The sequence below is a fragment of the Cydia pomonella genome, chromosome 3 (genome assembly GCF_033807575.1).
Source record: "Cydia pomonella isolate Wapato2018A chromosome 3, ilCydPomo1, whole genome shotgun sequence".
NCBI classification, from domain to species: domain Eukaryota; kingdom Metazoa; phylum Arthropoda; class Insecta; order Lepidoptera; family Tortricidae; genus Cydia; species Cydia pomonella.
In genome coordinates, this window is record NC_084705.1 from 31,268,951 (window position 1) to 31,295,428 (window position 26,478).

The following is a 26,478-nucleotide window of genomic DNA, read 5'->3' on the forward strand; positions in this document are numbered from 1 at the left end:
GTGAGTGGCACCACTAAACTAGCACCATTCTTAGTGCCCGTAAGGCCTGTCCTTAGATATATGTCATTGGGATTAATTTGGGAAATTGCAGATATTAACTAAACTAGAAGCACTTTCTGGTGCAGCAATTATCGTCTGGGTAATTTGATTGGATTGGATTTTCAAAATTATTTTGCTTCTGTCAATGAACCTGAATCCAAAGTTATCCCAATGCACCTTTTTTTCAAGCTTAACATTTAACAAGGTACCTACTTATGATTGCAGTATTTATTAGTGTCATCCCACACTAGGTTATCAGGACACTCCATCAGTCTAGTTTCCAGGCCGTAGCCTCCCATAACACAGATGAAGAAGGTGGAGCAGTCGTCGGGATTGGCTATTGGACCTTCTTGAGTGCACAATGCAGGCGTTGCTGATACTGCAATAGAAAAAATAGTTTTCATTTCTAATGGTCTGAAAGTGGGTCATTCTTGTTGTAAAAAGTGAGCAGAATACGTTTCTGCACTAGAGCATTGAACTTTCCAAGTATGTTTTTTTTAACTATAAGCAATTGAAATTTCGTTTTCAGTGGATTTGTCATACAATTTCAATTCTGATATTTAACTCCGCATTCCATAAATAACGATATTTTTACCTAAATGGTTAATTGAAATTACTCTCAAGAAATGCAATAAAAATGATACTTAGTCATGTTAATTAATAGAATCAGGCGTGACTGACTGTCAGTTGTCGGGTGTCAGACGGTCAACATCTCCAGCATCTCCTGAGGATGCCTCGTAGAGAGGCGAAACACGTGTCGAGTTTTGTACTTTTGGTGGTGGGTTGTTTTTTTTTATTTTTTTTTATTCCGAAAAGGTAAGCATTTGACCACAATCTCACCTGATGGAAAGTGCCGATGTAGTCTAGGATGGAACATGCTTACCTAAAAGATGTCTATTCACTCTCGATTTAAAAAGGTCCAAGTTATAGTGGACTGGGAATAGATTTGCAGGAAGTGAATTCCACTCCTTAGCCGTACGCATGATAAAGCTGGATGCGTAGCGTTTAGTGCGAATCAGTGGTAAAGTAACGACGTAAGGGTGAAACGCAAGTCCGCGTCTAGTCCCACGGTGGCAGAACGGAGATGGGGGGATAAGATTATGTAATCCCATCGCACACTCCCCGAAATGTATCCTGTAGAATACCGTTGTTATATTTGTGCTGTTATATTTATTTGCGTATTTATTTTTGCGGTGGGAGGGTGGGAACATTAATTGCATGTAAAAATACGCAAGTAAGTTTAACGTGTTAGCACTGATTGACTAACATGTTATTTTCTCGCGGATTAGCAAAGTAATATTTCTTACTTTACTTAGTCATGTTTTCAAAAAGCACATTTTACTTTCGTCGTATTCGTAATGAAAAGTAGAGTGTACAACTCAGGTAAAAGGCATCATTTCAAACTACCTCTGCAGAAATTAATACGTTTCATCCATTGGTTAACAATCTACTAATTATTATTGTATCTCCTTGGATTTCACAGGCCTATAAATCCCGGTCTTTTGATAGGCTTGCGTGGGGATATAGATCCAACACGTAGAGGCCTCTTGGAGAGCTTTAATGTCATGTAGAACGCCTGCTGGAACCCGTTCACGGGCGCAACAATAGACAGACACCCATGAACCGGTCGCAACAGGCATTGGGACTATTGTAGTAAAGTGAACAGTACAACGGTCTATGGATTGAAGTTTGGGAGGACAATGAGACTGGGCTATTGCAAAGACGTCCGGACACCTGCCATAACAATGTTTTCACTAGTTATCGAGGCAGGCGGTGACTCGCCGCCCACTAGATGGGCCCCTGAAAATGCCGTCGTGAAGACGACCAGGAGCAACACCGGTGTGAGCGGCTCAGGGGTGTCGAGAGGTGTACGCCGCTTTCTACCCAGTGGCTGATAATAGCCACTGATGTGCCAATTCGCGTCTTATGCAAGTTTTCATTTCCACCCCTGGAGCATTTAGCTCTAACGACTCCTCTCTGGACGGCCAATGAAGGCAAGCCAGAGCTGAGAGTCCTGCGGGTCCCCTTGGGGTCCACTCCGACCGACGAAGACACGCCGGAGACGGAGACCCTGACCGACTCTCGGGAGTACTCGGGTCCGTGGGGTCGTTACTCCCCAACAGCTCGCCACAAGCTGCCCTGCGGCAATTATTATTATTATAACCTTTATTTCAGACCAAGAATCCATATTTTGTTAGTAATGTACATAAAAACATAAAAAAATTACATAGAAACTAGTGTTAGTGTATAACATAGAAATAAAAAAAAAAACAATTATAATGTGATACACGCTTCTAGTATATATTCCAGAAAAGTGATGGGTTTCTGACGGATCTTTTTAATTTATGATAAATCTAAGAAGCAAAGGGCCTACCGCGAACCACGTTCGACGCGTTACCTTTCTGTCGCACTTGTAAATTCGTACGTAAGTGTGACTGTTCAACCTCGGTGGAAAAAATAATAACGCGACAGTGGCAGTTGTCATTTGACGTTTGAAATGTAAACACTGCGTCTGCTTACCTCTGTACTTAAAATCGTGGAAAAATGGGAAAATTGGGATAAAATTGTGCACAGCCGCCAGCGAAACTTATGTGCATCCACTCTGAACACAGACAATTACTTGTGACGATTTTGGTGAGGTGATTATAGGTGTTATAGTGCAAAAATCAATGAAGATGGAACAACCCTGTAACGGTAAATACACACACACTTAAACTTTTTGGATTTAACGGTGAAATTTTGAAGAAAAGTGTTAGAAATTAAGCGGTATCCAACTCTTGTGTTACATTGGCACTGACACTAGTGACAGGACTGACATTTGACGTGTCGGTCAGCTGTCACATAAGTTGCGTTCAAAAACTCACTCGATGACATCGTCGTTTACGTTAGACGCTTTACACTGCTGTTTTAAGGTAGATTGCTGCATCGACTAGTCATCATCATCGAAACTTTTATTTCGTTTCATTCGACGAAATGTACTGACTTTGGAATACAGAAAAAATTATAAAGTTGAAATTATAAATTAAGAGATAAGATGCCACCAAAAGTGTCTTCACAACCAGCCTGCGCACGCTGTAAAAAGAAAATTTTGGAAAAACACTTCTTGACATGTTCGCACTGTGGACGATCATATGACCTTGATTGCTGTAATTATAATAAAATGTACGATTTAATGAACAAAAAACAAAAACAGTCATGGGCTTGCACCAAATGCCGTCAAATGAAAATTCCGCTAAGAAAAGCAAGTACACCAATTGCGGCTAAAATAAACGCTACCAGCGCTACAAACTCAAAACAAAGTGCAATAGCTCACGACGATAAACTGAATAAAACATCACTTTTACTCTCTCCTGAGCTACAAAAAGAAGATCAACAACAGCAGCAAGAATTGGATTTTTCGGTTGATAATGTCACAAAAAGAAAATATAATGTCCATGTGCAAAACTCCTTTGACTCGCTATCGGACGAGGAGTTCGATAGTTCTTTACTTCGCAACGAAACGCTTAATAGAAGCTGCCCAGACATGACTGTGAATTATAAAGACGAAGTTGAAGTACTAAAGAGTAAGATAGCACATCTGGAAGACAAACTTAAGCTCTCTGATAGTTATAGTACTACACTTTTAATAGAGAACGAAAAGCTTAAAAAACAGTTATCCGAATGCTCCCGTCAAATTGAACAGCTAAAGGTGATATGTAAATCAACGGCGATCACAGTAAAACCTTCAAAGAACCCAACTACGGTCAAAGATCAGTCGACTCAAACTGATAAAAACGATGAAAACATAATGGAAACAACAACTGAAAGCTCAAACATTACCCTGGCAAGCAATGAACCCGCACCTACCACCGACACTGGCCACAGCCAAGCAACGACACTTAAGCGGAACAACTTATTGAAAAAAATATACGTCCTCGGTGGACAACAAAGCTATGGAATGGCAGCCGCATTGATAAAGTCAAGACGGAATACGGAGTTTGAAAAATATGTGGTAACAGCTACAATCAAACCCAACGCTCGCTGTGAAGATATATTAAGTTCATCAGAGACTTTAAATACTAGGGATGATGATGTAATCATTTTGAGTATAGGTGAAAACGATAATAATCCAACAAAATTACTTGCAGACCTCAGTGTCTTCCTAAATATGCGTCCTAAAGCATTTGTTATTGTCACTGGTATAAAAATGAGTCAACATCTTAATGAATATAGGTTAAATAGAGCCATTAAATTATTTTGCGAAAACTTTGACAATTGTACGTTTTTAGATCTAGATGATTTGGTTTATAGAAAAGAAAATTTTATGCACAAATTATGTAATAGAATTAATTTAATTCTTGATTCAAGATTTTATGATAAAGAATACCTCAGCTACTACAAATTCAAGTCAAAATTGTACAACATACAGAACCAATTAAGTAAATCTAGTAAACCAGTTAATATATACCGTAAAGGTACCATACCCTACTACTTCAAAAAACTTGAGAATGTAACTGCTAAATACGCTAGATCATTGAGCCAAAAGTCGATTACTGACTATTTCCCGAAACTCTGTAGAACCACACCGTTAAATGATACACAACAAAACAAAGAGTTTTTTCGCAACCAAAAGTAACTTTTTTACAATACTCCATCAAAATATAGCTGGCTTTACTAGCAAAAAAGAATTACTGGAAGTAACACTTGACGAGCTTTCTGAAAATGACAAATGCTTCGATGTTTTATGTTTTACCGAAACGTTTATTAAAAGGGGAAATGAAAGGAATCTACATACGAAAGGTTACCAGCTTAGATCATCATACTCCCGCACGCATCAAAAAAGAGGGGGTGTATGCATCTTTTGTGCAAATCAAATTCAAACGCGAGATGTAGTTTTCCTAAATGAGTTCTCTGAGGATTATGTGTTTGAATGTTGTGGCATCGAAATACCGCTGATAAAATGTATTATAATTTGCGTCTACAGAACACCATCAGCTAATCCATCACAATTTCTTCACAAATTAGAAAGGCTTATTCACAAAGTAAAACAAAAAACAAAATATAAAGTAGTGCTTGCCGGAGACTTCAACATAGACTTGCTTCAGACTTCAGAATGCTCAAACGAATTGAGGAGAATTATTGCTAATAGTAATTTTAATGTGCATATTCTTTGCCCCACACGCAAAGAATCATGTCTAGATCAGATTTTATCAAATATTCCGGAAGCTCAAGGTAATATTTTAAAATTAGGTTTATCCGACCATGAAACTGCACAGAGTCTAACTTTTAATGTTGAACGTAATGAAACGCCACGCTTGTACTTTTACCGTTATAAAAGAGATTATAGTACTGAGAACATTAACAAATTCCGCAACTGCCTTGCAAGTTTATTGTGGTCTGACATATACAACAACAATGATGCATCGGAGGCTTACAAACTATTTCATGCTACTTTCATACTATTTTACAAATTGTGTTTCCCTCTTAATAGAATAAAAACAACTATTAATACAAAATCTGCATGGTTCACAAGAGGGATCAAGAAATCCGTTGTGATAAAGCGGCGATTACGTTTTATTTATTATTCTAAATCTAAACACAATCCTGGTTACACGCATAGTAAAACTAAGTACAATAATTACTCTAAGATTCTGAAGCGATGCATAGACCAAGCTCAAAAAAATGCAAATATAAACTATGTAAGACGTTCCAAAAATATAGGTAAGGCGACTTGGGATGTTATTAAAAACGTAACTAATAAAACTAAGGTCATTGATGGTAATATTGAAAAACTAGTCATTAATAATAATATAATCAATAATCCTCTCGACATTGCCAATTCGTTTAATGACTTTTATATAAATATAAATAGTTCTAATAATAACAACTTTAAACCTGATTTCTCTCTAGTAAACACAAATAACGCCAATATGTTCTTAACGCCAACAGATGAAAATGAAATATGTAAAATCATCACTCATCTTAATTCTACTAACTCTGCTGGTTATGATGAAATACAAACTAAAATAGTCAAAGCCTGTAAAAAAGAAATTGCTGGAGTTATAAGTTATCTAGTAAATTTATCTTTCTCAGGAGGTATTTTCCCGGAGCCTTTGAAAGTATCTCTAATTAAACCTTTGTACAAAAAAGGTAACAAGGAAGGTGTTGAAAACTACAGGCCGATTTCACTCCTCCCAGTAATATCTAAGATATTCGAAAAGGCGTTCCATATACGTTTAACATCTTTTCTAAACAGATTTAATATTATTAAAACGGAACAGTTTGGTTTTCAGAAAGAGAAATCGACTACATTGGCTGCCTTCACCTTATCAAATAACATTCTGAGCTTTATGAACGCAAGCATACCTGTAACTGCCCTTTTCTTTGACGTGAGCCGAGCCTTTTATTCTGTCTGCCATGAAACCCTTCTAGCTAAGTGTGAGCTGTACGGTATAAGAGGTGTACCTAACGAATGGCTCAAGAGCTACTTATATAATAGAACACAATTCGTGGAAGTAACCCAAATTGATTCTGCCAACACCATGGTTCAATACAAATCGACCACAAAGGTCAATAATGTAGGTGTTCCACAGGGTAGTATCATGGGACCCCTTCTTTTTTTATTATACGTCAATGACCTACCAAATGTAACCGTTTTTGACTGTACACTTTTTGCTGACGATCTATCCATCGTCATACCGTGTCATGAGGCTAGGACATATAATAACTATATTAATAATACAATTGCTGATGTTATAGTATGGTTACGTAGAAATAATTTGAATATAAATATTGATAAAACCACTTTTGTACAATTTGTAAATAAAAATGCAAATAAACATTTATTAACTGTGTTGCATGAAAATCAAAACCTGGCAGAATCATGTTGCACAAAATTTTTAGGTATCTGGTTGGACGATGAATTTTCCTGGAGAGAACACATTATTAATGTATGCAGTAAAATTAACTCTTTTGCATACGCTCTATGGAAACTGACCAAGATAAGCACGAAAGAAACCGCAATACAGGCATATCATGGATACGTTTGTTCTCTGCTCAGGTACGGAATTCTTCTGTGGGGTAACTCGAGCCATGTCGAGCGTGTTTTAATAGCTCAAAAACAGTGCATAAGAGCTATATGTAATGTAGACATGTTAACATCATGTAAGCCCCTATTTAAGGACTTGAAACTTTTGACTGTACCTAGTATATATATTTATGAAGTTTGTTTATTTGTGAGACTTCATCCGGAATTCTTCAGTAAAAAAAAAGATGTATGTAAGTTCAACACAAGGTACCCTGAAAGACTTATTATCCCGCCTAAAAAAACAAAATTGTATGGAAAGAATGCGCTATGTATGTCAATTAGTATTTATAATAGTTTACATGATGATATCAAAAAATTACCATTTAATTCATTTAAATCTAGGTTAAAAAAATGGTTAGTAGATAAATGTTTCTATAGTGTCAATGATTATTTTGATTATTACGAGAATATTCTTAACTGATAGGTATAATTATGTATTTTTAAGCTCTTTTATTTTATTGACATTGCTAATCTCCTAATTATTTTTATTAATAATATCAATGTGTTGTAAAATTACTAATGTATTTTAATATTGTTATGTTTTCTTGCTTGTTTTAATTATATTGATCTGTTATGACCTTGTAAATATGGAATGAATACCTACGTGTAATTTAGTAATTTTGCATGCCAGCTGCTGGTGAAATGTGTGTTTCCCTAATATATTGACCATCTTTTGTACCATGTTTCAAGCAAAATAAATAATTTATGATTTATGATATGATTTATGATGGGGAGACAACACGTCGAACGTGGTTCGCGGTAGGCTCTCAGATATTTTGCATGATAACGTTAGCTTACGGTATATATATAATACAGATCTCTGCATGTCCCCGACAAAGACGACCTTTTTTGGAATCCCCCTTTTATGAGTATAATGTGACATATATTTATGTACTGTATTCAGTAGCTCTTCTTGAGTCCATATAATTCCAACTTCAACTTCAACATTTGTTCAGCAAATAGGCCACAAGGGCACTTGTACACGTCAACATGGTTTTTTTTATATTATAGGACATTATTACACAAATTGGCAAGTCCCACAGTAAGCTTAATAAGGCTTGTGTTGGGGGTACTTAGACAACGATATATATATATAACATATAAATATTTATAAATACTTAAATACATAAAAAACACCCATGACTCAGGAACAAATATCCATGCTCATCACACGAATATATGCCCTTACCAGGATTTGAACCCGGGACCATCAGCTTCGTAGGCAGGGTCACTACCCACTAGGCCAAACTGGTCGTCAATTTTAAATTTACATACAAGCAAAAACAAGCACATCAACAATTATAAAATACAATTAATTGAATATATTAATGCACTGAAGTATTATAGTTTAACGTAAAATAAAGTAAAGTAATATGTATTCCATACAATAAGAGAAAGAGACAGGGTTGATGATCTTTTGCTATATAAGATAAACATTTATAAAGAATCAGTGAGGTTTTTTCTTAGTATAGGCAGAAAAGTTTCCCCATAGCTTATAAATTAAGGCTTCTAACTTTAAGGGATAATTATTTTTAACAACCATCGTTGACAACTTGATTTTAACCGTTTTTTTTTTCTACATTTAACTATTACAATTTAATTTCGTTTAAACAAAGAGAATTTAGAATACCAAGAGTGCTCACTCCAATACGGTTTTGTTACCAATAATACTATTATTTTCGTAGTCTACATCTAGCGTCAAGTCGCGGAACTCTCAGTACTGCTACTCGACAATAGATATCGCGGCAAACGAAAAGTCTAATGCCTAATGATTTTCAGCTAATATTATAACCAGAGTAAGCGTAGAAGTTGAAAATACAGTTTCGGTAAATGTACTTCTTATTTCTCTATGGTTTAGAAGACCCTGCACCTACATTATCTTACTGGTTCAGATCAAGGTATAAGTCCGCCAATTGTACTATCATTTATACTGTGCAATAAAGATAAAATAAAAAAATAAGTATAAGATGCCATCCTTTGATTACCTGTGGTTGTCGTAATTTGTTGAGTAGATGTCGTTGTAGGACTAGACGTAGTGCTTGTAGGCGCTTTAGATGTAAAAACTGTAGTACTAGGAGTAGAACTAGTAGTAGTAGAAGGGTTAGTAAAGGCTGTAGTACTAGACTTAGTAGTAGTAGACGAGGTTGTAGAGATTGTGGTACTAGGAGTAATTGATGTAGTAGTTGGAGTGGAAGCACTTCCCGCTAAGGCATTATTAATAGCCCTTAGTAAAGCAAAATCCTCTCCACATTTTCCGTGAAAGTCATCAGTTTCGATACTCCAGACCATGACACCGGCGATGCCAAGATTCATGGCATATTCGACCTTTTTGGCCAAGGAATTAGGGTCATCGTAGGATACCCAGTTTCTGCCTTGGACTGCATACGGTACTTCAGCTGTGGAATCGTATTGGACGTTCCAGGTTTCCGTTTTTAGTTTGTTGCAAAACTGAAAAGAAAGTGGCTAAGTTTAAGCAGTGTTATTTTTTGCATCTTTATCCCCTGGGTTGGTAGGTACACAAATCTGGTATACATTTTTAAACATAACAAATGACTTGCCCCGCTTTATCAGTTTTTCGGTGTCTTCAAATTAACCATCAGATTCAGATTCAGATTTTTATTCATAAAACATAGTATTTTACGTGTCAAAATGAGAATCGAGTGGATTTATTACCTATCAAATAAGAGATGTGTCAGCTTTTTATTTTTACTTTAGGGTGATGAAAGGATGATACTTATAGGTATAGATTCCTAACTTACCTCGTTGTACCCTATGAAGCCATTTGTAGCAGTATATTGTCCAGCTAAACCAGCGCCGCTTGCTGGAGCACCTACCCCAATGACATTACCATCGGTTAAGGTAAAGGTTCTGCCGTAGAGGGGTAAGCCCAGGACAAGCTTCTCTGGGGGGCATCCTGAAATAAAAACACTTTATGTGAATTGGCTCTGTTCATTATGTCAGATTTTTCAAGTGGTTAAAGTCCAAAGTGCGAAAATCAAAATAGTTATTGATTCTAGGAAAAAATAAAGTCCTGGAAAAATAAATGGCACCACAAGTATAAGTTTTGTGACAGCTGAATTGATAAATGATAAGTTTTAACAACAAGGTTTCCGCCAAATCTACAACAGTCAAATTAGAAGCACGAACCAATCCACTATCGTTATAATACAAACCTTTTCAATTTAAATAAAAAATATTACACTGCTAACCCGCGAAATGTTATAACGAGCGAGCTAATTAGTCAATGCTAGAAAATAAAGAAAACAAACCACAATCAAACGTACAAAACTTGACACATGTTTCGCCTCTCTGCGAGGCATCATCAGTTGCTGCAGTCCGGCAGCGGATTTTTTTTTAATATGGATTCTCGCATAATAACGCGTGATTTGATTAATTATTTACAAACCTTGTGTTAGCCAATACTTCAAGGCGGCATCGACAGCATTAATTCTATCCTTGTCTTCGTGAAGGGGTGCGTTGTGTCCGGTGGCAGAATCCCATGCGCCGTACATGTCATATGTCATGATGTTTATAAGGTCCACGTACCTGTGGAAGACATAAATGACAGTTAAGGTACCCTTCGGATACAGACTATACCTATTACTGAAGCGAGACACCCGAGTACCTCCTTAACCTACCCTACTACGTCCAAAAGAGAGGTATGGGCATTATGAATGTCATCTCGCTTTGCGTGGTAGGTTACAGCACAGCGGATGTCATTCCAGATCTAGAGCAGTCCAACTGGGGAAGTACCTCCATCTTACAGAAAACCGCAGTCAAATAACACTAGACCCTACTCATATTGTTGTGTTCCTGCCGGTGAGTAAGGTTGTCAGAGCTCAAAGAGGGTGCGGAGTGTTAGAGTCGGCCACGCGCATGTATCTCCTCTGGAGTTGCAGGCATACATAGGCCAAGGAGACTGCTTACCATCAGACGGGCCGTATGTTTATTTGCCACTGACATAGTATTTAAAAAAAACTAATCAATGTGTAAACAGGCCTCCGCACGAAGGCCACACTTATACACACTTACCCGTATTGGACTTATCCAACAAAATCAATAAGTACAGCTACAAAAATGAAGACTTTTTTTGGGAGTTGTTTAAAGAAAGTGTATAATCTGTCTGTTGTTGTTTCGGCAACAAAAGGAAAGGGATAATCCGCAGTTAGTTATATCTTGTTTCGCGCCTCGAGCTTTTTATAAGCCCTTGTAAGACATTATTTACATAAGAGCTTGGTGACTAAACAAGGAATGCCCGTTTTATATATTGTCAGTTAGGGTGCTCCTTATTTCGTCGAAGTAATATTTTTCTACGGGGCACCCTAAATAGAATTAAATAAGGTTCCAATGGAACGCGGGTTTAAATAGAATTACATAGGTCCGACCGAGAACGCTTTTTTTGTCTCGGCCGAGACCGAGACCGCGACCGAGATTCAATGGGATTCTCGGCCGAGAGTGAGACCGAGAATTTATAAAATATAAAAAAAAGATAAATTTTACACTAAAAAGGTTTTTATAATCGAAATTCGATGATTTATCAGAAAAAAGTTATCATAATCAATTCTTAGCACTATTATAGTACATTACGATACAAGTGCGAAAAATAGGAAATTCGAAACGAGTGGCTATAAATTAAAACACGACCGAAGGGAGTGTTTTAAATCGACACGAGTTGCGAATTACCTATTCGCACATGTATCGTACAACGTTTTACAGTACATATGGCCCTTTAAATGTTCGACACAGTAACGTAATATGCTACTTCTCGCACTAGTGCTATAAAGTAGCCCCATATGAACTGTAAAATAGTATTATAAGGGTTTCGTAGCCAAAATGGCAAAAATGGAACCCTTATAGTTTCGTCATGTCCTTATGTCTGTGGGTCTGTGCGTATGTCACAGCCATTTTACTCAAAAACTATATGATATATTTTATAACCAAATTTGGAACGTAGGTGTAGATGTATAATGTAAGGTCGGCAAGAATCTCGGCCCATTTTGGCCGAGAGCCGAGACCGAGATCTCGGCTCGATTTTTGGACGAGAATGCCGAGACCGAGATCTCGGTCGGACCTTATTACATAAGGTTCCAATTTCTTCAATTTTATCTCATGGGTTATCAACTTCTTCCCGCCCTGTACGGATTTACAACACTGACACTAGGGTACTCCTTATGTCGTCGAAGTAATATTTTTCGACGGGGCACCCGCTTAATGTAGTCTCCACCTAATAAAGGAGCATCCTATTGTCAGTGTTGTAAATCCGCACACGGCGGGAAGAAGTTGATAACTCGTGACATAAAATTGAAGAAATTGGAACCTTATGTAATTCTATTTTAACCCTTTACCGCATATGCAACCATATATGGCAGTTATAATATTATACTCTATTGATAGCTATTACAGTTTAAATTTAAACAATTTTTTATGACGTGAGTTAAGGGGTGAAGTTAATATTTCTTCAATTTTATATCTCAAGTTATCAACTTCTTCCCGCCGTGTACCTTAACTTTTACCTTGGAAAACTTATATTTTCTGCACGTAACGATTGTCTGAAATATTCCTAAATGCACGGATTTCTTTTTTTTTGTTATTTTTTTTTCGACAGATTTTGTGCAATTTGGTAAGTTTAAAGAACTTCTCATTCTGGGTATAATAAACACAAAATCCCAATTTAGGATAAACAATTTACGTATTTACTTTCCGTCAACTCTGAAAAAGACATCAAAATAAATATTTGTTAGGCCAGAATATAATATTCTTCTGCCATAGACCCTAATTCATCATAACAGATCAAATGCAAATATGATGGTTGCTAACTTGCGATTGATGCGAGTGAGTTGGCGCTCTTGTTCTAGGTATGCTCTCTACTGTCGGATCAATCCGTCGCCGTTAAGAAGTACTTACCTATGTAATTTAGTGCTCCGAAAAATAATATGTCGATCAAATCCGTTTTGCACTTTCTTCGGCCAACAATTGCACCAGCCCCTACATGCTCTCTTGAACCCTGACAAAGTATTAAAAAAACTTACTTTGATATTGTAGGAATATCGTAGGACAGCGATGCACTCTGCTTCACAGCCGCGACTGCTACAGTAATCAACAATCCATGTTTATCGAATTCTTCCCTCAACTCTTTTAGTAACAAAGAAAAGTTTTCCACATCAGCAGACCCCTGAGTTGTATCACGTTGGTTTGGGTACTCCCAGTCTATGTCTAAGCCGTCGAATCCGTAGTTCAGAAGCATATCTCTGGCAGTGGTGATGAAGGTCTTGCGTAGGGTGGCAGAGGCTGCCATCTGTTGAAGAGTTTGTTAACTTATTGATTAGGTAAAAGGGGTGATGAGGCATATTTAATTTTATAATAAAATCTAGTCAAATAGAAAATATCCCAATAAATTGGACATTTAAAAAATATATGGAAATAATACAATAATTCAAGACGTCAATGATTCAAAATTTAAGTTTCGTTTAACTTCCAAAAAGGAAAAAAAATGGTACCATTCGATCCCTTATATTTTATTAAAAAGGATTACACGGCAACTTGATATTTTACCGACAAAATCGAAATTTCCTTCTTTTCCATATTTCAAGACGGTCTCTCAGAAATAGTGACGTCACGATTGCTTGCCGTTTTATTATGGGCGTTTCGTGTAGAGTACGATTGTCAGACTTTGGTTATTATTTCTCACTTTGGTATTGCTTTAATGCAATGGGTCCCATATAGACATTAGATCCTCAAAACAAACCTGACCTCGTTGCATATTACAGAATTGTAACATCCCAATATATTGCGTTCTCGATTAAACTATTATCACATACTATTATCATATTATCATAGTGTTGTGTTCCTGCCGGTGAGTAAGGTTGCCAGAGCTCAACGAGGGGGGTGGGGTTAGGGTCGGCAACGCGCATGTAACTCATCTGGAGTTGCAGGTGTACATAGGCTACGGAGACTGCTTACCATCAGGCAGGCCGTATGCCTGTTTGCCACCGACGTAGTATTAAAAACAGAGAATATGTTAAAGCAGAGAAGACTTCGCTGGCTCGGTCACGTTCAACGCATGGACCCTGAGAGATTACCACGCCAAGTAATGCTGGGTCAGATAGCGGACGTAAAAAGACCTGTTGGGCGTCCAACTCTACGTTTTAAGGACTCCTGCAAGCGGGACATGGACAGTTTTGGCATTCGGACAGACGGTTGGGAGAAACGCGCCGAAATGAGACCGGAATGGCGTCGCGACATTAAAGTCGGAATATCAAAGCACGACGATGACTGGCTGGAGCACCTTAAGCAGAAAAGTCTTCGTCGTGCTCTACCACCTCCTGCGGACTCACGATTTGTATGCGATCGATGTGGAAAGAAATGTCGCGCTGCTATAGGACTTTATAGCCACCAACGGCGATGCCCAGCCCCTTAAACCCACAAGCGCCGCAACAAGCATCTACACCAGATGGCGTGGCCAATGATGAGTATTAAAAAAAAATGGCTTCTAAAAACGTTGCAACGAATGTCTTGCGATTTTGGGTACCGGTTTTGTGCTCACTAGTTGGCGCCACTGTAGATGGAGGTCCAGAAAAACAGATCTCAAAATTCTCCTATGCCTTCTTATAAAGCGGCCAAGTGCGGACTCACCCATGAAGGGTTCCGTACCATTTATGACGTATTAAAAAAAAACTACTAACTAGATCTCGTTCAAACCAATTTTCGGTGTAATTTTGCATGGTAATGTATATCATATATTTTATTTAGTTTTATCATTCTGTTATTTTAGAAGTTACAGGGGGGGGGGACACACATTTTACCACTTTGGAAGTGTCTCTCGCGCAAACTATTCAGTTTAGAAAAAAATTATATAAGAAACCTAAATATCATTTTTGAAGACCTATCCATAGGATATCCCACACGTATGAGTTTGATGAAAAAAGATTTTTTGAGTTTCAGTTCTAAGTATGGGGAACCCCATAAATTGTTTTTTTTTTTTTCTATTTTTGTGTGACAATCTTAATGCGGTTCATAGAATACCTCTACTTACCAAGTTTGAACAGTATAACTCTTATAGTTTCGGAAAAAAGTGGTTGTGACATAAACGAATAGACAGACGGACATGACGAATCTATAAGGGTTCCGATTTGGCCATTTGGCTACGGAACCCTAGAAAGAAACAACTTACGTTCTAATTACACAAAGGTGTTTTAACTTCTAACTTTGCCGATTTTACAACCTGGTTAATTTTGCATATATTTTAATTGGCACTTTTTTAAACCACAAGCATTTATTGAACTATGTGTAATGTTTGCAATCATTAATCAAAGATGGAAAAAGATTCACAATTACCACAAAATTCGCGATAAAAAAGCTTGCAAATCCCAAAAAATTCTATGCTTTTGACATTTTGAATGACCTCCGTCTACACTAGCGCCCATAGCGGCAAAATTAAACGCGGTAGCCCTCATTGCCGGCTAAGTAGGAGCAACGAATTCAATCGATCGATCAAATGCCGCAATGTATCGCAAATTGCATACCATTATCGGTGATGTTTGTAAAGGCCATTTCACATAATTTCTCGGCTAAATCATTCGAAGAATGCTACGTATGCTCCGTTTTACAGACTGCGGTTTCGTTAGATGCATCAATACCACCCTATTCGTTAACAATGGCTCAAATTCAGGATCTCACATCGTGTATCAAGCAAGGTTTTAGCTGTGAAATTACCGCTGGTCTGTCATGTACGCCATTTATACTAGTAATCTCTGTTCGTATAAGGGCTATTTTGTTTAAAGTTATAGATTACCTATAGGTCTACTTTTTATTTAGATTTGGGAATTATTAATATTATGTTATTTTCTACCCAGAATCACGACCTTTTCGGATTCCAAAATTTCCATTCATTATTCGTCCGTGATTTCCGATACCGTCATACAGAGTTTATGAAAACGGAATGGAAACAAAAATCTAGGGACACTTTTATGATAACGTAATGGAAATAAAGATCTTGGGACACTTTTCTTCTACTATTGAGATCGAAAGAGCTCTCTTGATTCTAAGTAGAAATAATAATAAAAAATTTAGTGTACAACTTTACTTAAATAAAATGGTCCATAAAAGCACGATGAATCATAACCAAGAAACGGATCATACTCAGCATTTATACGTCCCGTGTCGAATGACGGTTCGTTTTTAAAACATTTAATATAAATATCACAACATCCTTTAGTTAAATCGGCATAATATGTGACCGCGGCCGGCAAAACGTCCCACTTTGTCGCTTGCCATAAGGACGCCTTGACAGCTTATTCGTATAAAGGTACACGCAAATCTTAGCGCAAGTATCTTTCAACGTTTCACCTGTTGCAAGGCACAATCTCCGTCCACCAAGTGGAATTCCTACTCACCTCTCTACCGAGCTCTAAAGCTTATTAACGGCATATTGACCCAGAACCATTCATTTGACCTATTTTTGACTCCTGAACCGTGATTCTTAGCCACAGCCGGGCGCTACCTCGAGGCTATAGTCGCCCCGAGCACCATTAGCACTAATTAGATAATAATTATGTACTTATATTTAAATTCTGACTAACTGTTTTTGGTAGTAATTTATTATAGTTATGTTATAATTCAATTCTTATATTCCTGTGTCATGTCTGGTGTATACTGTAAGTGACATTATATAAAAAATATATCTCGTCCTTATGGCAAGCGACAAAGTGGGACGTTTTGCCGGCCGCGGTCACATATATACCTACCACAATATAATAATTTTAAAGTCGAATCTTGGAGCAAAGTAGGCACATTGTATGGTACGCTTATTTAACACAAAGGCCTTTACGAGGTTACACTAGAAAACCATAGACAAAGACGTATTTACGTTTAACAAGAAACACCAAAATACTTACCGTAGAATATTTTGCAGATCCCTCATTCCAACCGCCGACGGCGAGAATAGTTTTCAACTTGGTGTTCTGTTGCTTCAATGCGTTGAATTTGTTAAAATTATCTGAAAGATGAAATAAGAGCTACTTATTTTAATAAAAAAAAATATATATATATATAGGACATTATTACACAAATTGACTAAGTCCCACAGTAAGCTCAATAAGGCTTGTGTTGTAGGTTGTAGGTACCTAGACAACGATATATATATATAATATAAATACTTAAATACATAGAAAACACCCATGACTCAGGAACAAATACCCATGCTCATCACACGAATAAATGCCCTTACCAGGATTTGAACCCGGGACCATCGGCGTCGTAGGCAGGGTCACTACCCACTAGGCCAGACCGGTCGTCACTATCGTATCGTCGTCGGTCGTTAATTATCTGCGTGAACTAAATTTGAGAAAACGAATAGCATCTACTTAATATTAAATGGGAACGACAAGAGTAATTCTGTGGTATATAGATACCTATCTAGGTAAGGACGCTAAGGACTTATACATTGACCCCATATTGCTGTCATAGAGGTACAATAATATAGAGATGAAATGGGGGGAGGGGAGATGACCTAACGAGATGTTCTTACGGAACTTTCAGTAGGAGTAGCAGAGAAAGCGCTATTACTGTTTGTCCTTCTCATAGTCTCATTTGTCCTTTCTGCCTACTTCTAAACAGTCCTGCCCAGCGTTTTATGGTGGGTTGTTACCCGACCAAATTACGTAGATTGTTTTTGGTATGATGTCAGGAATGTTAAAACGTGTTTTTAATTTTGTCGCATTGCGTATGTTCTGTCCCTCACAGGCGCACGCGGTATACCACGTCTATAGGATCCTACCCTCTATGATTGCTGTCCTGCCGATGATGCCACGGTGCAAGCAGTACAGAAATATTAATATGTGCGTCCGATAGCGATTTATAATGGCGGGTCAATGTACGAAATTATTCGAGCATAGCGTCCTTACTTCTGCAATTTAGGTCACCACACCGTGACAGACAGATTAAATGTTGGATAGTGTATCGTAAGTTCATAGTTATTTTCTGAATGACGTTAATCAGACCATCGATTCCGACTCTGTTCATCCAGTTCAAATCACCTGGATCAAATATTTAATTTCCTAAAAAGACACTTTATTTTCTTTTTACATGCCGTTTAGTCCAGTTTTGATGTCTACCGTTCTCCAATTCTTCCTCATTTGCTCAAAGGTTAACTGGAAGAGTTCAGGGATCTCAGTTTGTACAAATGATGTACGAGTATGTTCTGTCCTGTTTTATGTTTCTTTCTGTACAATAAAGTGTTTAAGTACTACTACTACACTTTATTGTCCTTTAGTCATTGTCAAATTTGGGACATATAGTAATTCTTGCAACTTTTCTATAATATTGTTTGGTGATTAATTATTAAGGTCGAGCGAGACCACCGTCCCTTCATTTTTGATCCCGACGAACGTTACATGAGATGGGTACGTAATTATTACGGACGTATTGATGTCAGACAGGAATCCTTTGCCATTGGGTGGACTATTCTACACTTTAATAAAAACAGTATAGTACAGTGGTGGGCAGGGCCGGATTTAGGGGAGGGCAACCGGGGCTACTGCCCCGGACCTTCACAAAAGAGGGGCCCCCCACAATAGAGAATTCGGTAAATTTACCATTTTATTTGGAAAATATTTGGGGCCAGGGGGCCTCCACTCCTTTATTGCCCGAGGCCTCCAGACCTCTAAATCCGGTATTGGTGGTGGGCAAACTACGGCCCGCGAGCCAGTTCCGGTCCGCGCAAGGGTTTCATCCGGCCCGCCGCCGGTCCTTCGAAATAATTAGTATATGGCTCGCGACATAATGGTTTCAAAACAAAATGCATTAATCCTGTAGTTGTGGTCCCTCCTCAGATTTTTTTAAATTTTATTGGCATCCTTTGAAGAAAGTTTGCCCACCACTGGTATAGTACAATCTTACCTAATCCATAGTTATCAGCCAGATCGAGATACGGATCGAGCGAGACCACCGTCCCATCACTCTTGATCCCGACGAAGGTGTAAGCGAGATGGGTGCATAGCGACGCATTGATGTCAGACACGGAGAACTTGCCGTCTCCGGAGCGGTAGGTGGCCCACGTGCCGTAGTAGCAGACTACGACTTCTAAGAATAAAAAATAATAGTTATTAATGGGGACAATGCAGTGAATATACCGAGTAGTGATTCTGCCTATGAAACCGATGGTCCCGCGTGATTCTGCTAAAGAGCATTTATTTGTGTGATCAGCACGGATATTTGTGTCTATGTCATGGGTGTTTTGTATGTATTTAAGTATTTATATATTGTATATATCTTTTGTCTAGGTACCCACAGCATAGAGTTTTTTTTTTATACCACGGCGGTGCCAAACAAACATACGCCTGCAACACCAGAGGTATTACATGCGCGTTGCCGACCCTTTAAAAACCTGTACACTGTTTTTTTGAAGAACCCCATACTGTAGCCCCTCGGGAATACCTCGGCAGGAAGCTCATTCCACAGCCGAAGCGTTCGCAGGAGGAAATTCCTCTTAAACCGCACAGTACGCGGCCATTTAGATTCTAGGGTGTGAGGGTGAACACCCTGCGGACGGCGAGCGGTGCGGTGACAGAAAGTGGCCGTTTATTTATTTAAGCTTTTTTATTGCACAAAATATATACAACAATGTACAAATGGTAATGCCGAATGGCATTCTCTATCAGTCAACCATAGGGTCAGACAGAGACACTTACAATTCTTCAGAGCACAGCCCATTGTACAAACAGCAACACTCTTAACTGTCCATCGGTGGACCTTATGCCTTATATAATAAGGTCCACCGATGGACAGTCAACAGTGTGGGCGATGGTACAAGCGGTAGAACATACACAAGGAGGCAAAGTCTCTCCTTAGACTTAAAGGTTCAATACCGCTTGTGAGTTTGGTATTACTGTGGAGTTAGCTCAATAAGGCTTCATTTGTTTATGTATTTAACGCTAGTAATATTTTAAAAGTAACTCTGCTGCGGTCTCAATCCAAATGTCATACTCAGTGCGAAAACTGAATGAACGCTCGAGTGGCGGCGACGGCGACCAACGCGGCGTCCATGTTAACACCTTCACTCTGACATCGGATCTATTCGACCCGATGCAGGTATGGTTGATTGCGATGTTACGAATCGCCGTAGACGACGTGCTAGTGGCCTCAGTGCACGCTGCTCTAATTTTTTTGGTCACTTTTTTTACCGCTGCAGCGACAGTGTACAGGCGGATCTGTGCCAACTCAAAGCCGATAACTGGCAGGAAGTGGCACAGGATCGGGACAGGTGGCGTTCTCTCGTTTTGGAGGCCAAGACCCTCTTTGGATCACTGCGCCACAATAGTTAGTTAGTTACTTACTTTTTTTTTATACCACGATGGTGGCAAACAAGCAAAAATCTGTACACTCTTTTTTCGAGGAACCTCATGCTGTAGACCCTCCGGAAAACCTCGGCAATTAGCTCATTCCACAACCGGAGGGTCTGCGGGAGGAAGTTCCTCTTAAACCGTACAGTGTGCGAGGGTGTGAGGATGCACACCCTGCCAACGGCGAGCGGTGCGGTGATAGAAAGTAGCCATGGGCATCATGTCAAACAATTCTTCAGAGTACAGGCCATCTGTACAGGCGGTAAAACACACATGAAGAGGCAATGTCTCTCCTTAGACTTCGATACCGCTTGTGAGTTTGGGATCGTCGACGATTCGTACAGGACGCACTCGACGCAACATTGCACGCCCCGCCGAAAGCACGGTTGCAATATATGACGCCTTTAAAATTATCCATCAGTGTACCAGTAGGCAACGGTAACCAGCAGCCTATGGTTTGTTTGACACTGATGTGGTAAAAAGCCCATTTCTAATTAAAATCAATACTGAATCTCGCCCTTAATAACCGAATGAACTCGCCTAGATAACCCCGGCCACATTTCATGCACCCTCCAGTAGGCCAGTGACGGGATTGCTCAATGTACCGAATTATACAACCGATCTAAATTGAGATATGATTTACGATGTGGCTTGGCGGTGACCGGGAATAGTGCATACAGTAGGCTGACTATAGTTCGTACGCGTTAAGAAATGTATTTTTTTTTCCAAAATGTACCGAATTATACAACCGATCTAAATTGAGATATGATTTACGATGTGGCTTGGCGGTGACCGGGAATAGTGCATACAGTAGGCTGACTATAGTTCGTACGCGTTAATATAGTTTTTTTTTTTCTAATTAGGAACGATTTGTTGGATTCGGGCGTGACTAGGCGGCCAGACAGTAACGATTTTACTGTATTCTTAACGCGAACGAACTAAGTATACAGTGTAGGTGTTGCCCAAAAATATGTTTTTCTTTAGCGTATTGTTGCTAATTTTAACAGACGTTTGAGTTTGTGTTTCAAAGCCAAAGTATAATGTTTTGACGATAATATATTGTTAAATGATTTTACTCTATTTACCTTTTTTCTGTTTGCAATTTGTTTTTGGGCCAACCTGTATATTTTAAAATGTATGTAAAGCCTGACCAGTAATATATGATCACACGCCATATTGCGGAATTTCATTGGAACTAAATTTTTCATACTAAACTGAACTGTGACCCTATACATGAGAATAACAGCGCCCTCTTGACAACGATCACATATTTCTAGTCGGGCTTTTCAGCTAAATATAAAGCGTAAACAAAGTACTTTGATTTAAATACAGACACTTCATTATTGAAACATCATTAAAATTGAAAGTGGAAACTCCTCCTAGTAATAGGTACAGTCAATGTATTAAATATCGATCCGGACAAAGTGCCAAAAACATGTACACACTACTTTAATGTTTTGGGCGTGTTTACATATTTTTGACACTTTGTCCGTGCCGATATTTAATACCTTGACTGTACCTAATTAACAAATAACAGTGACAGTGCGTCACATAGTGTTTTTCCGACAGCGCTGTTGCCTTATCTATTAGAAAATGCAGCTTGATGTATACAAAACATTGTAAACTAAATATTAATAAAGATACCGTGGAATTATTTACAATTACTGTCGTGTCGTGGGAAAGTTTCCAAAAATCCCTATTTTATACTACGTCGGTCGCAAACAAGCTTACGGCCCGCCTGATGGTAAGCAGTCTCCGTAGCCTATATACGCCTACAACGCCAGCACTCCGCACCCTCGTTGAGCTCTGGCAAACTTACCCTTTAACTCCTGTGGTTCCCTGAAATTTCCGAAACATTTTCCAACTTTTTGGAAACTTTTCGCAACTTATACATCTGTAAATACCTAATAAAATTGAGATTTTTCGTTTTTTTGACGTTATTTTCGCACTGTCAAGGTGTAGTGTTGATTCTTTGACACAAAACATTAGCGATATAATACGACCTACTGTAATTTTCTCAGTAACTCTGCTTCCTAGCGTTAAGCTGCCCAGTGTTGCTAGTTGTCAATTTTGAGAAGACATTAATCGCCATTAATTAATCGCAATGTAAGCACGAATTATATCGATACAAGATACAAGATACAAGCTACTTAGGACTGCAGTTACACTACATTTGACAATTAGGCCGCGTAGCCAACATTGGACCCGGGTACGTCCTTACTGGGCATTTTTTTTTTTATACTACGTCGGTGGCAAACAAGCATACGGCCCGCCTGATGGTAAGCAGTCTCAGTAGCCTATGTACGCCTGCAACTCCAGAGTAGTTACATGCGCGTTGCCGACCCTAACCCCCTCCCGCCCCTCGTTGAGCTCTGGCAACCTTACTCACCGGCAGGAACACAGCACTATGAGTAGGGTTTAGTGTTATTTGGCTGCTGTTTTCTGTAAGGTGGAGGTACTTCGTCAGTTGGGCTCTGCTCTAGATCTGGAATGACATCCACTGGCTGTGCCCTACCACACAAAGCGAGAAGACATTCACTATGCCCATACCTCTCTTATGGACGTAGTTTAAGGACGTACCCGGGTCCATTGTGAATGTCATCTAGCTTTGTGTGGTAGGGTACAGCACAGCGGATGACATTCCGGATCTAGAGCAGAGCCCAACTGGGGAAGTACCTCCATCTTACAGAAAACCGCAGCCAAATAACACTAGACCCTACTAGTATTGTGTTCCTGCCGGTGAGTAAGGGTGCCAGAGTTCAAGGAGGGTGCAGAGTGTTACGGTCGGCAACGCGCATGTAACTCCTCTGGAGTTGCAGGCGTACATTGGCTACGAAGACTGCTTACCGTCAAGCTGGTCGTATGCTTGTTTGCCACCGACGTAGTATAAAAAAACATGCAAATCGCTTACGCTCCGTAGCGATCGAAACGCAACTATCACTGTCGCACTAATATGAAAGAGTGATAGAGAGACACAAACCGTTTTGTTGTCATAGCAATAGCGATTGTCACCTTGGCTAGGCAGTACTATTACCACGAGTTTGACACTGACAAACGCAATGAGATGCAAGTGAGTTAGTTTACGCATTAGACACGAATATGTCAAACTCATGGTAAGGGTGGTGACTACATCAGCAGTAAGGTCTATACTGGCAGTATTGCACCGAGAAATTACGACATCGCATTGCTTTATGGCTGCCAAACATGGACATACACAAAAAACAATACAACTTAGAATTATAAGAACTCAAAGAGCCATGGGGAGGAGCATTCTAAAAATGAGGAAGGTACAAAAAATAAACAGTATAAAAATTAGGCAACAGACCAAAGTAGTTGACGCTCTCACACAAGTTCTAGAGTACAAATTGCAGGCATCTTTCTCTGTCATTCTAATGACGCCGTCATTGGAGTAAAAGGGGAAAATCCACGGAATTTGCGAATTTCGGTTCTCACGGTTAGCCCTCAGTTCACCATAAATGCACCCCGTCCGCAGTTTTGCACATTACTCAATATCCAACTATAAAAATTGTGCATGGTTTTTGTTCAATAAAAGTTTTGATATTCTAAAATTATATATACAGACCATAGTGCGTTGACTCCCGGTAAATTGTGGTTTTTGTAATTCTATAGAATAAAGATTTTATTTATAAACAAGGCATAATTGTCAAACCTTGCTGGCATTACAGTACTTGATGTTGTCAAGTCTGCACTATACAGTCGAGTCACTCGCGGCCTAATTCCCGTGGGGTCCTTTTTAGGCTTCTGTAGTCTTATTTTACTCTAGTTCGTTACCCTTTTTTTGGAAACCATATTAGTTCTGAGCTTCGCAGTCAGTTTTAACTTTACTAGTCTACGATTAATGTATTATTTCAACTTCTGAGAAGCACCTTTCTACTTTATTTTCAAAAAATTCTAGCATCAATTCGACTTCATCTCGTTACAATTTAATTACTTACTTTCGTGCCCCTTCACAAAAACGGTCAGCAAAATAATTCCAAACACAAATTTGAGAAACAAAGACATTTTCAAAGTTTACTATAATTATGTGAATGAATTTAATGATATAGTAATGCCAACTAATAGAGTAATAAATAGACGATGTTTATATATGAACAACGTTATCTAGGGAATCAAGATCATGGGGATTAAGGTGAGGAAACTTCATATCTATATTGAGTAAGATTACATTTTATTGGCCAATATAGTTATGACTGTTTAGGGAAATGCTTTCACAGAAAGATAAGAAATAGGTAGATATATTTACGTTAAACTTCAGGTGCTGTTCGACTACACCATGTGGAATATCCGGGCAGCAAAATTGTATAACAGATTAGCGGCAGCAATCTAGTTGGTACACTGAGAAAAAAAAACATTTAAAACAAATGAAATTGCGTTAACGTATAATGCTTTAAACAGTTCTATAATGAGTCCATCGAACAAAACAGTAAATTTTACTGTTCCGAAAAGACTAAATTTTACTGTTTTGAGTAGAAAATGTAGTGACTGTTAAATTATTTTTATCGTTTTTTCAATGTTCAAACTGTTGACATTACTGTTTTGTATTTTACTATTTTATTTTTCAAACATTTGTTGATATTGTATAAAGCGGTTAATCTTAATGAGAATCACTTAAATGTTTGCTCGATAGATCATATTTTTTTCAGTATAATAATGTCGCGCTGCAATACTGCCGGGCTAGCACATGATTGTCGCAACAGTATCTCGCGGCGAGATAGGCTACTCGTCCCTCTTTAATTAACATAGTTAGAAAAAGACTGGTACTAGGCCTACTGTACCAGTGATGTAGGTGCAGTCTTATTTTCTACCAACCGACTAAAGGTACCATTCGGATTTTGGCTACAAATTTTAACATTGGCGGCAGCAATGCAGTTGGCAGTGATGTATAGGTGAAGTCTGAATCTAAACGGTAAACTACACAGCCGACAAAATGCTGCCCGATTACTAATGTAAGTACATTTTAAAGAGGTTATGGCTATCAAATTAATTTCATTTGGAATAAACGTAGGTAGGATTGTGCAGTTATATATTTTAATATATTTGTAGCATTTATTTATGTATGTAGTTATGTATACGTATGTATTAATATGTAGTTATACCTACATCTTCAAAATCAGAGCTACTTTTTAGATTAGCAAATGTTGAAGGTATCTAAAAGGAAATGACCTCTTCTTCTTCAACCTAGTTTCCCGGCTTAGCGCCAGGGTCCGCGGTCAAGCAAATTAATGATATTAATTGATTAATCATCACGCATTAATCGCATTATCAATGGTTTGTTAGAGACCGTGATTTGTTTTTTTCCGTTTTAGATTATCTACTAAGATTACCTTGAAGATTGCCAGAGCTCAACGAGGGTGCGGAGTGTTAGGGTCCGCAACGCGCATGTCATACCTCTGGAGTTGAGGTGCTACGGAGACTGCTTACCATCAGGCGGACCGCATACTTGTTTGCTACCGACGTAGTAAAAAAAACTACTGCTTATGTTTACTGATTTTATCACAGATACGTGAAATAGATAATTGTCTTTTTTGACAAGTAAATATAGAAATATAATAATTACGGGTATACAGTGTATTTTGATTGTGTTTTTTTTTTTTTTGACAACTCAAAATTGCATTATCGTGGGCAACTAAAGATTGATAGTGAATGCTTTGTCTTGAGAATGAATCCTCAGATTCAGATAACACATAGACCGCTCGGACATATCCACAACGAAATTGTGAATTTGTGATCAAATGCAGTTGCGTGGAATTTATATTGTGCATTCCGCATGCACGGATAGGAAAAAACAATTTTAAAAAATTGCCAAACGTATAAGGGCCGATTTTTATTACGTGTGTTATTTTGTTTTGTTGTGTTTGTTTTGTTTTTAGGGTTTCGTAGTCACTTAGAAACCCTTATAGTTTCGCCATGTCTGTCTGTCCGTCCGTCCGCGGCTTTGCTCCGTGACCGTAAGTGCTAGAAAGCTGCAATTAGGCATGGATACATAAATCATGCATTGCGACGGAATGGAAAATA

General features: G+C 38.5%; 1 protein-coding gene across 1 annotated transcript; it reads right to left on the reverse strand.

Annotated features, from left to right (window-relative positions):
• On the reverse strand, positions 1-24,544 carry LOC133516554 (probable chitinase 2). Its single transcript, XM_061849545.1, has 8 exons — positions 24,399-24,544; positions 19,001-19,183; positions 16,999-17,099; positions 13,135-13,400; positions 10,512-10,651; positions 9,865-10,019; positions 9,091-9,553; positions 1-418 (listed from the first exon to the last, which is right to left on the reverse strand). Exons 1-8 carry the CDS (start codon positions 24,463-24,465, stop codon positions 249-251), a joined length of 1,545 nt encoding a protein of 514 aa, XP_061705529.1. The 5' UTR covers positions 24,466-24,544; the 3' UTR covers positions 1-248.
• Between the last annotated feature and the right edge of the window lie 1,934 nt (positions 24,545-26,478).

Bases quoted from the DNA above. Each gene is read 5' to 3' on its own strand.
- LOC133516554 (XM_061849545.1), bottom strand. From the start codon at position 24,465: ATGTCTTTGTTTCTCAAATTTGTGTTTGGAATTATTTTGCTGACCGTT. The intron at 10,652-13,134 runs GTAAGTTTTTTT...TGTCTTCCACAG, and splicing joins GATATTCCTACAATATCAAA to GTACGTGGACCTTATAAACA. The intron at 10,020-10,511 runs GTTTGTAAATAA...TTTTTATTTCAG, and splicing joins GAAGTATTGGCTAACACAAG to GATGCCCCCCAGAGAAGCTT.